At 18.5% G+C, this 13,623-nt stretch overlaps 1 protein-coding gene across 1 annotated transcript in view; it reads right to left on the bottom strand.

Annotated features, from left to right (window-relative positions):
* The window catches only part of LOC128961010 (rhotekin-2-like), a 45,202-nt gene extending 31,606 nt beyond the window's left edge, over positions 1 to 13,596 (bottom strand). Inside the window, exon 1 of the mRNA XM_054307218.1 lies at positions 13,378 to 13,596. Coding sequence (XP_054163193.1) covers positions 13,378 to 13,440 — 63 coding nt within the window. The 5' untranslated portion in view covers positions 13,441 to 13,596. The remainder of the gene's footprint in view (positions 1 to 13,377) is intronic.
* Positions 13,597 to 13,623: the final 27 nt, after the last annotated feature.

The raw sequence follows: 13,623 nt of genomic DNA, 5'->3' as shown, positions 1-13,623 counted from the left end.
AAATCGATATAACAATAATATTCTGTATACCGGTATTAACGCGGAAGTTGTTTAAAAAATACAACAATTATTTATTTTGTCAAAAAATACACTTAAAATGTGTATTTTATGACTTCTGTCAAAACTCATCACATTTGCATATAATTTGCAAAAAAAATCATTAGAAAACAAAACAATAAAAATAATTTTTTTAAAAAGTAAATTTACTTTTATGTGTCCTCTCTATAGTAGTCAACAGGTTTTGTCGCACGACTAGAGATAAAAGCGTTAAAAATATATTAATATAATATAGCAGTGAAAACCATTTATATGGTACACGTGTTTAGACAGTCGTATGAAGTTTACTATCATTACTATGACTGGAGGACAGACAATACCTGTACGACAAATGCTCAGTGATTACAAAGTATTTTGTGAGTACAGGTGACTGACTGTCCCATTGATTTTCCCAGAAAAACCAATAACTAATACTAGTCTACATACAAATAGTCTATTTGAAATAGAAATTGTATAGACAAACAATTAAAATTGATCATGGTAATTCAAGGAAAAATGTTTGCAAATTTAATAAATTTGACAATAGAAACAAATACTGTATAATAAATATAGCATTTATTATTGAGTATATAAATTTATATACAGAATATTTTAAAATTCATTATTCATTTAACAACTTTTATATAAATTGTTTGATTTTTTTCGGATGATTTACGAACAAATTAAAAACAAAAAATAAAATTTAAATTATCACTTCTCTTATGTACCGATAATATTGTATTGTATTAATGTAAGAAATATTTAATGAATAAAAAACAATTTTTCTGTTTGTACTCACATAAAAAAAATTTGCACAATTATGTTGTAAATTATGATATTGAAAGTAATAATATTTAGATTTGTTTGGAAAAAATTAAACTTGCAATTATAATTAAATTGCAAACATTTTAAAAATATTTGTAAGTATCTTTATTTTTTGTGTGCCAAGTATTTAAAATTTTATTACTTATATGTGAATTGAAAGCAAATAAATATTTCATAACTAAATCATAAGGGATGATTCACATATTACGATCTCACTTAGGGGAGGGGTGTCGGTAAATGTGGACTTTTGCGAATAAGGAGGGGAGGGGTAGACTTGTATTTAAATAATTTAAGGGATAATTTTTATCAAAGTAATATGTGAATCACCCCTAATATAGTTTGTTTTCCCTGATATTATTCAAACAAACACAAACTGTTTGAAAATTAATTTAAAATGAATTATTAAATTTACAAATACATCATTATTAACCTTATAATAATGATATTATTATTCAAATCGATGCCATCTCCTGAATATAAATACAATATATAATATTTTCAAATGATATTATATTATATTATATCCTATAAACCACAAGAATATTAGTGTTTAAAACATCAAAAATCAAAAGCATTTGACAAATAAATGAATGAATGCTCTGAAAGACATTTAATTTCTTCCGACTTTGGATTTTGTCAAACATTTATTGTATTCATAAACTTAAATAACTTTGTTATCTATTGTTTTTAAAATAATAATAATATTATTATTATTAAATAATAAAATAAATCATTTAAATAACAATAGATATCTTTCTCCATAAATGAAAGTTATGACTTGATTAGCAAATATGCATAAAATAATAAATGTCTTTTTGTTTATATAAATAATTAAATATTATTACAGTATTATTATTATTATTACAGTATTATTATTATTATTACAGTATTATTATTATTATTACAGTATTATTATTATTATTACAGTATTATTATTATTATTACAGTATTATTATTATTATTACAGTATTATTATTATTATTACAGCAAATATGCATAAAATAATAAATGTCTTTTTGTTTATATAAATAATTAAATATTATTACAGTATTATTATTATTGTTATTACAATTGCATTAATTTCCTAAATGTTTTTTCTTAATATTTGTCAAACTGTTTTGCAAATATTTAAAATATAACAATGTTTTTACAATCAATTTTATAAAATTTAGTTTGAAAAGCAACATAAATTCAATATAAATAAAACTAAGACATATTGATGTCATGTATTATATTTGTGAATATTTTTTTATATATATTGAAAATAAATTCCAAAAATAATTATATTAACAAACAATAAAAACCTCTTTTTCTAATAATGCAAATTTGCATATTATTTTTAGTAACATTGGATTATAAAATAATTTATTATAAAACATTTATAATATATTGTATTTGTATATAAAATTACATTGTTGTCATTTTAATTGTATTTTTTCATAATATCATGTATTTGGAAAAATATCATTGGATTTGCTCTCAATATGACTACATTTAATAAAACTTAATTATTGTATGGTCTGACAAAACAACCATATTTTATATATTTATATATCTTGAAGATATAAAACCCGTATTATATAAACAATAATAAAATTTATTTCAATTCAAATAAATAAATATAATAATAATAATAATGTTATTTTTTGCATTAATATTTCTGACAAAAAAGCACTATTTTTATATATTATATAATATATGTTTGTGTATTGAGGGGATGGCTTACAGGAGGTTTACCACAACATTATATATATATACGGTATAAAAATAATTATTTAGTTATACTTTGACCTCAATTCTAGAGAGAGAGAGAGAGAGAGAGAGAGAGAGAGAGAGAGAGAGAGAGAGAGACGCCTGCAATTAGGACAATGTGTGTGTCTCTCTCTCTCTCTCTCTCTCTCTCTCTCTCTCTCTCTCTCTCTCTCCCAAATCCACTTTTGTTTGCTTGTGATGTATGGCTTTAAATATTAACACCAATACATTTGTAAATTATACTTTTGTATGTCTACTTCAATATAAAAGTATTGAAATACTCTGTGATTATTGTATGAATAATTGTATATATTATTAAAACAATAACAATTATTTAGTTAAATGTATTATTTTAAAATAATAAATTTCATTTCATTTATTTTAAATTTATGAATAAATAAAAATAAAAATTTATAAATAAATATAATAAAATATTTACAAATTTAGAGTTTTCATCTATAATAAATTTTTATTAATTATTTAAAAAATTTTTATAATTAGTAAATAATATTTTATATTGGCTTAAAATCAACTATTTAAATGTATAGTATTATATTTTTAAATTAATTATCTAATTATATAAATAAAATATATTCAGTTAAAAACAAATTATTTTAAATATAATTTATTATACTATTTACCAGATATTTCTAACTATAATAACTCAATTATAATTTATTAGATGAAATATATTTTTTTATAAAATGTTAATTTTATTAATTGATATAATTTTAAATAAATTTTACATTTACTTTATAACTATATAATTTATTAAATAATTTTAGTACTACTGAATCAATTTTAAACAAATAAATTTTTTTAAACATAACAGTAATTTTTAGTTTATATTTACTGCCATCTATTATCTAATATTGCATTTATAAATAGAAAAATCAATTTTACAGTAGTTTAATAAATTTTATTTTTTTAAATCATGAATTTATTTCTAAGAATAAAAAATTAATTTATAATAAAAACTAAATTTTAATTAAGTAATATTTAACTGTTTGATGACAAAACACTTTTTATGGTTTTTTAGTTGTGTCAAAACTAATTTATAATTAGCATTTACTAACTTATTAATTATTTTACTTTGTTTTATAGCTTTAAATAATCTAAATTTTTAGCAATATTTTTATTGCGATTTTAGTTTTTATATATTTATTTGACACTAATTCTTAATATGTTATTATAAATAAAGACAGTAAATTATATTTTATCAAATATTTTTAATCGGATTTTAATTTAAGCACTTAAATTGTTTAATTAATATACTTAATTATTTTATTATTGTTACTTTTTTGAAATAAAATAATATGTTATTTAATAATCGATGCATAATAAGTATTATATGGGTTTAAACTTAACCTTATTATTATTTTTACTATTTTTACAATTAAATTATTTCTAAACATGTGTTTTTAATAAAAACTTATTGCTCTAAATTAGCTATAATTTTTAAGGTGAGTAAACTTTAATTAACTTTTATTTAATTAATTTGATTGGAAAATATTATAGTATTTCTATTAAATTTTATGAATTAAAAGCACAATACATAATAGCAAATTAACATATATCGTATAATAATTAATATTCACATTAATATACTGTATATATTTTATTGTTAGCCCTAAAGTGTGAAATTAAAATCAATTAAATGATTGATCTTAAGCCTAGATATCTACTATATAATTATTAGTATAAATTATCATTAAATTATAATCTACAACACAGCTGATAATATAAACTAAATTTGTCAACATACAATTTTTAAATTATTGTTGCATATATTTTTTATAAAAAAATATTTACATAATTTTTTTATAAGTTTTGTTAGAAATAAAAATTTAGCTAAAAATTATAATACAATATATCATATTATTATTATTAAAATATGAACAAATAGATTATTGTTGTTTAATAAAATTAATGTATTTTTTGTGTTTTTATGTAATTTTCTCTTAAGTAATAATCACTTACTAAAAACATCTTTTTTATTATATAAATAAATAATAATAATATCACAATAAACAAGTAGACATCAATCAAATTCATTACTAAATACTGTAAATATATATATATATATAAATAATTTTATGGGTATGGCAACTCAATTGGTACTAGTTCACTTTGATAGATTGTTATAATATATAGTTAAAATTTTTTATACACTGACACATATAAATGAAATAGAAACTAAAAAAATGTTTTATTTATAAGCAATTTTGTTAACATAAATTATTTACAGTATTGTAATTTAATATATCTAATAAACATTATTACAAATTCAATTATATTGTTATTTGTACAATCAATAAATTAGCAATTAATCCTAGAGCATACCAAATGATATACGTAAAATTATTTCATAAAAAAACAAATAATTTATTAACAAAAAACAAAAAATATGAAAAATTTATTAGAAAATGAGTGAATTTTTAATTTATTTGATTTTTGTTTTCATTTACTATTAACAATATTAACAGAAGATAATCACGATTTTTGATTTAAAAATAATTTTAATATTAAATTTTATTTGTATAGATATTTATTTTTATTATAGAAAAAATATCAAGGTAATTTGTTATTTATATATATCAATTGTTACATATTTTTATTTACTACTTAATTTCTCACGTTATTAATCTTATTTTAAATGGTTTTCTATTTATTAAAAAAATTTATTAAAACAGTTGATTTTTATAAAAATTTTTTTAATAGACCTCTTTATTCAAATCAATACAATCCTAAGGCCACTCCCAAACCATTTGATTATAAATTACCAATTAATTTGTATTTCAAAAAATATAATAATTTATTTCAATATATAATAATTTCGGTAAAACTAAAGAAAAACTATAATCCAATTATTTTTAATATGATTTCAATTCAATGTCTTATTTGAACAAATATTTGTATTATAATTTTAAATGACACTTTGAATAATAATATACTCAAAAGTTATTACACAAATGATATATAAATTGTTACCTTATTATATCGTTATGTCGATTATGTCAATGCATTGTTTAAAAATATTTAAATAAAAATAATAATAAAACAAATCGTGAAAAATGTTATTCACTCTTAAGGCTAAAATCTAAATATTTTTTGCTTATTATTGCAAATGTGATTATTAATTATATTATTTTTCGTATCATAATTATATTATTTATTTAATACTTTATATGAGTATTATAATATTTCTATATACATAAGATTATTACTAATAAAAGTTATTTATTGTATTGAAATTCAATTTAAAATATCAATAAATACAATTTGAATTAAATAGTAATTTTTTTGTTGTGCGAAATATCCATTGTTTTATTTCTTTATACTATTAATTATAAAATAATTTATTATTTGTAGAAAAACTACAAAATAAATGATACTTTCAAATGGTATTATAATTATAACAAAATTTAAATTATAATAAATTAAACAATTATGAGAATACTCTAGATTTAAGAAATGTTTTCAAACAGATTTTTTTCAATCTCATGCAATTGATATAACTTATCGGTTAATTAAATTTCAAATATATTGTTAAAACAATATAATTTTATTTATTAAAATCGATAAAAGAATATAATTTATTAAAATTCTCATACAATTGTTTTTAAAATAATCATTGAGTGTAATAAATAAGGCAAAACTATTTTAATTATTTATTCAATACATATTTTTTTAAAAAATTACTTTATTATTTGTAATATACTACAGTATATTGTATAGTTTACACTTTATATTACCGTAAATGAAAATATATTATTATTTATAAGATTGTATAAATAATGAAAGTTTAAAAAAAACAAACTCATTGATATTCAAATCAGATTATTATATACTCATTAAGTCTATCGCATAGACATGACTATATAATTGTATATTGTTTTTAAATAGTTGGGTAACTTTTAAATCATTAATAATAATTAGTATTTCAAATTTTTTCTTTCAAAACATAAATGATATCTCTGTCAATTGGATAAACAAAAAAATGTTTTCACTTTTATGAACCAAATGATGAGTTAGTTATGTAACCGTTTATTGAAGGAAACCGTTTGTTTAGTTAAAGGGATGGGAGAGACACACCGTTTGCATTCATTTCACAGGTCAGGTGTTTCATAAAAAATAATGACAACTAATTGACAAAAACAATATTTATAATATTTACGGAAAATTAATATATTGTTAAGTATAATTAACTGTGATTTTTTTCAAAGTTTAAAGTGCAATAACATTATCAAACAAAAAGATATTGATTTATATAATAATAGTTTAAATTTATAATTTAAGTTTAAGCGTTAACCGATATTAATGTTTATTATCGTCTATTGTTTCATGAAAAATAGGATGTGCCGTTGAATTAATTAAATATCAAATTTTATTATTAATTTAATGTTTATTATGTTTATGTTATATGATATTTTCAGAGTCATATATGCAATCTCTCAATATATTATTACTATTATTACATTGCTTTCACAATAATTACATTTATTAATAAATTTTTATAAAATATTTACCAAAACAATTATTTTATATCATATGAATGTTACATAAATAGTAATCATATTATAATAACAATGAATAGTATCACTTATGCTATTTTATTAACATTATAACAGTATTAATACAATGACATATCATCTATTTATATATTAAATATTTTATAATAACAGATATTATATTAATAATTAATATCAATTAATTAATAATTAGTTATTCAGGTAATGGTTTATAAACATGGAGTTTGACCACATTTTATATGATATTAATACACATTAATTGATCATTTATATGAAAGCAGTAGTTTATATTTATTATCTTTTGTAACTATATTTTAATGTTTATTGCAATTATTATATATAAATGTAATACACACTATTGATTGTCAATTGATTGTAAATTTACTCATTATTAATGTATTCAATACATATTACTTATATAAATGTAATTATTATAATATTACAAAATCACTGGTAAAACAATGATATAAAACAAAATTATAGTTATACTGTACTATAAATAATATTTTACATTCACTACTACTATCCGGTAAATAATGAATTATAACTTTTATATTATTAAAAAAATACTAGTGATATACTGTATTAAAATAAAACATGTCATAATTATAAGTTCAACAAATTAAATAATAAGATAATGTTTATTATGAAATATAAAATATTTAAATACCATTTGCCTTTTGGTAAATCTAAGGGAAGCCCTAAATTTAGGATTAGATTTGTTGTCCAATTTTCTCAAAAATCTTTCATCAGTATTGCGTAAAGTTATCTGTGATATGAAGCGCCGGGAGGAACGTCTCAATCGGGATGTTCGGGTAGACATTACTTTCCAATTGAATTCAATGTTAGGCCACTAAATAAACTATATCTCAAAAACTTTATGTAAACAAACTAAGAGATCATTTAACTGTTGGGTTCAACTAAAAAATATATWTTAAAAAACCGTTGGCATTGCCTCATCATAGGAGTGGCTATCGTCCAACAAAATAGTACATCCCTGTGCTAAACATACGCTAACCCTAAGGGCAAACTATGTACACTTTCTCCTCTTTGAGAGTCGAGAGTCGGCACAGTCGACCTCTCATCTAAGGACCAATAGTATTGTATTTACAATATTTTTAAATATTTGTTTGTCTAATATTTTTTTACTATTCATATTTACAGTATATTTGTACTAATAAACTATATTATACTGTACTATACTGGACTTTGCACGTGTACTTTGCAATTAATTAAAAAATTATTGTATTTTTATTTAATTTATCAAAAATATGTATAAACATTAGAAACAACCTTGATTAACTAAAACAATTAAATTTTTATATTGCTATTAATTATTTTTGAAAATGTTGTAATCGTATAGAATAATTAATCATAAAATTAATTACTGAAATAAGTGTTTGTTTAAATCAACTATAATAATAATATTATTAATAGCTTGTTGTAAATAAAAATTTAAAGATTAGACAGTATCTCAGCAAAAAAAAGTTATAATATATATACAAACAAATGAAACAATTTGCATATTTTTAGATGATGTTAAGTTAACATTGTTAAACCATAGATTTTTTATAAACATATACACAATCATTATGAATATTTTACTGTAGACTACACTCTATAAACTATAGTACAAACAGGTGTATACCATAATTATTACAAATTATTTATTAATAGTATTCAAAATTAAACATTAGATGATAAGTACTGTTAAAATATATGCCATTTTTGATAATTACTAAACTTTTTTTCATATTATTTCTATAAACAAAAATTTGAAATGTTGTACAGAGATATCATGAGGTAAAATAAATTATGTTTATACAGCAAACTAAATATTTATACAAATATAATAATACTTGTTTATGTTTAATGATTGGGATGATTGAAGATAATATCATTTTGACAAATTGTTTTGATTGCAACATTTTTACTGTACATTAATACAAATATATTACTTTAAATAATTACAGCTAAAATTATATATTAACTAATACTTATATATTTTTTATGAATATACATAAAGTACAATACTATTTATAATTAGTCAACTATACATACCTGTATATACATATTATATTAAATACAATTTTTCTTATATTATTTGAAAATTTGATTCAGATTTTACATTTAACTTTATAATTTACATACTTTATATATATATATATATACATATATGTATTATTGTTGTCCATCTATTGTTTATACACTAAAATAAAAAAGATATATGAATTTTTATACACAATAAATAAATGACCTCGACATTCATTATTATTTATTTATGATAGTTATAACATATATCTTAAGTAAAATATATCTTTCATTTTATGTTATTTAAATAAGAAAATCATTTTCAATTAATTTAACTAATGTTTTACTTATATTAATTATGCAACATGAACCAGATAATAGCATTGATATTTGTTTTTTGAAAATTACAGATATTTTTGTAATAAAAATTGATTATTTTATTATTTACTTTAGCTAAAAAAATTAAATACTAATACTAACTTTTGTAATCAATTAAGATTTTTATTAGTAGAAATTTTATCAAATGTTTTATATAATTCAAAATGTAAAGCATTTATAGAAAAATATTAAAAATAATTTTAAAATTCTTTAATTTGAAGGTTAAGTCCCATAAAACCTGAGCTAAATATAAATAATAATTAACTATAAATTATATAATATGCATATAATCTATTGTATAAAACTGTATAAATAATATAATAACCAATGTTAATAATTTTTATGAAATGCTAACCACTTTTATTAAAATATATTAAAATTATGAGACATTTATGGATTATATATACTTATAGTATATTTAGTATTACAATGCAATAATTGATATTTAATGCTATGTAACTAAATAGGATGTTTTATTATATATAAGATAATATTTAATATTATATACAAAATTACTAACATAATCACACATTGAATTAATTATCCCTTTTTTAGTTAACTATAAATATGCATCAATTTTGTACACACCATAATGTATAACCATATATTATGTTAATAATTTTATTATAGAGAATTTTATGTCATATAAACATATTTGATTATTACAACACATAATATTAGGCGAATCATATTATTGTGAAATTTTTGTCAAACATTTAATAATATTTTTGACAAATTTATTTATAATAAAAAATAGTGAGATCTAACATAAATAATAAACGAAAGTAAATAATATTCTCAATTAAATTTAAAATAAATATTTCTAACAATAGAAAATAAGAATATTTAAGAAATTTTTTTAATGTTTGATATAAATCTACTGAAAAATAATAATAAATTTTATAAATTTATCATATAAAATATTTTTTATAAAAAAAATTATACAAAAACTAACTCAAGGATTGCATATATTATTAGTGTAATATTATATATATATATATATWTATTGCCAAAATTATCACAAATTGCTTTATAAAGTGTTTCATGGCTTTTGTTTTATAGATGCGTTGGTTCATTGGGTGTCATACCTGTTATATAATGACATAACTATCTCTCTCTCTCTCTCTTCTCTCTCTCTCTCTCTCTCTCTCTCTCTCTCTCTCTCTCTCTCTCTCTCTCTCTCTCTCTCTCTMACTCATTCACTTCTCAACAAAAATTATTAAAAAAAGTAACTCATTGCATAAATTGTAATAAAATATTTAATTTTTACAATTATACGATAATAATAGTAAAAATACTATATTTATGTATTTAATATGGTAGTAAACAAAACGTAAAATAAATATAAAAAGGTTTGTCCCAAAAAAGACAAACATAATTGACAAAACTAATAATTTATGTGTTTATTTTTGCTTAATTATCAGCTAATAAAACTGATAAAAAAGCATAACCAGTACTAATAATATAATATATATTAGATTTTTACCCTTAATATTAGCTCATTTTGAATATCTATAATATGCATATAATCATTTAAATGTTAAAATTATATTATTTATTGATTTGGTTTAATTTTAACTTAAAATAATATGTAAAATAATTGCATTTTATTAAGCTTAATATAAATCTTTTAAATATTATTTGTATAGTAAATAGTTTATAATATACAACTATCATGCAAACGTGTCATTTACTTTTTTTTTAAATAATAATAATATCATTTCATTTAGCAATTAGAATAGAAATTTCTAAATTAATAAATCTAACATAAATATTTCATTATATGATTATTGTCAAATAATTTTTACAATTACTATGATAATTACTTAGTATTAAAAATAATTACAACAATTATATAAACATAAAGATATATATGTAAAACATCATTAATCTATAAATTACCTAGTAAGTATCATTTTAAAAAATATATGTTACAGTATATAAAAAGTTTAATAACTTCAAAATATTTTTTTCTTTATATTTGTGACATATAAAAAATTTTTATTGCAAAATAAATATTTTTGTCTCTATTGTTAATGAAATAAATGAAAGAAAACACCTATTTTTTGTTAAAATGTACTTTTAGTACAAACGTAATAATAGTAATAATTTAATTATTGTTATTATTAAACAAAAAAACTAAATATTGTACTTTCTTTATCCATAAAAATTTTATACAATCATCTAAACAGTAAATTAAATTCATTGTTTGACAAATTTAATTTGTTTAAGATGAAAGTGTTTATTTGTTATTTTTAATTATTAATTTATATTTGTATTATTATTTTGAGTAATAATAATAATAATAGACATTATTTCATAACTATTAGTCATATGAGGAAAATTATTATTTAAAATAACAAATTATAAATTATTTTCATTGAATGTATTTAAAACATCTATTGCTAATTATAATTTAATATACATCTTATAATTATATTATATTAATTAATAATGCTAAATAAATTTTAAAATTTTAATAATATAATTGTAATTTCTAATTTATAAAACTATTAAATAATTAATTAAAAATTTCAATATAAAAGATTTAGCTAATCATCATGATTATTGTATTTAAATAGTCAATAAAAGTATTTAAATAATTTATTTAATAACCATGTTTTGAAAAAACATTCAAATATTACATTTTTCATATTTTTTACTATATTAATGATAAAATAGCCTAAAGTATGTTTATTATTTAATACAGACAAAATATATAATAAAATGTTAAAAATTTTTATTTAATCAAAATGACAATTGTATATAATGTTGGCGCCTTTATTTACTTATTTTTAATATTTTTTATTATTATCATCATATAATGTTTATTTTAAAATAAATATACAATTGTATTAGTCATTAGTGTAAGAAATAATTAATTTTAAATTCAAACTTAATATGTTTATGAATTTTATTATACAATATTTTTTTATTCGTAAAAAAGTAAAAGCAAAAGATAATACTAATGTAATTATAGATTACAATTACTAAATAAACAATCGCTTAAAAATTTCATTACCATATCATATACAGTATTACTATTATATATTCATATAATTGTGTGAAATGATTGTGTATTTGGGAAATAACACTCTCCTCTCATAGTTTACTAATTAAGTGAAACACATGTTATAATAGTCTTAATTATAACTTTAATTGCATTAAATGTTTTATATATTCCCATAAATATTAACATTTAATTTTATTCTGTAATTTAAAACTAAACTTTATTTAGCAATTTATTTAAAACACTCACTTTAACTATAATTATTTATGGTATGTTTAATTAATAAGTCAGATTGAGTTACTACTAAATACATGTATATTTAAAAAAAATACAAAATAAGTTTAGAAATAAACATTTAAATAGTCATTTGCAACTTTAAAAATTTATACTTTTATATTATAGATTAATAAATGACATTTTATAGACTATATGTGCTTTTATAGTCTATAATAAAAAAATTTAAAACTGTATTTTATTAATATTTTACTTATCGCGTGCATCATAAAAAACAATAGCTATAGATATACATTGTCTTATCATTTATTTGAAGTGATGATGAGTCACAAAATTGATAGTAAAAATATTGTACAGCCTATACATGTAAAGTCTGTACTAACTTATATAACTACTATAATATTTGCATATTTTATTTTCTAAAAAATAGGTTTTATTATATATCTATATTATTATTTGACATTTATAAGTATTTGATTTTGAATGGTAATAATAATAATGCAAAAGATCACTGATATCCTTAATGATTGTATATTTACAATATAATTAACTTATAAATACTTAATTAATTAAACATACCCGAGTGTCCACAAAACAGAAACACGTTTTTTTCTCCCAAATGGCATAAATATATCGTTGCATTTTTGTTTGTATTAATTATATTATGATAACAATCTCATATAATAATTATAAAAAATAAGTTTTATAAGTCCGAAGTATTAGACAAAACGTTTAAACAAAATGTTATTCAATGTTAATAATGTCTAAAAAACGGATTTGTTTTGTCAATCAATCAACAATTCTATCCGTTTGTGAATACAATAA

This window comes from Oppia nitens, unplaced genomic scaffold (assembly GCF_028296485.1).
Source record: "Oppia nitens isolate AA-2021 unplaced genomic scaffold, nextdenovo-longstitch-racon4-pilon3 scaffold13_pilon_pilon_pilon, whole genome shotgun sequence".
Lineage (NCBI taxonomy): Eukaryota > Metazoa > Arthropoda > Arachnida > Sarcoptiformes > Oppiidae > Oppia > Oppia nitens.
Note: the sequence above shows the minus strand (reverse complement) of the source record. Positions and strands in the feature narration are given on the sequence as shown.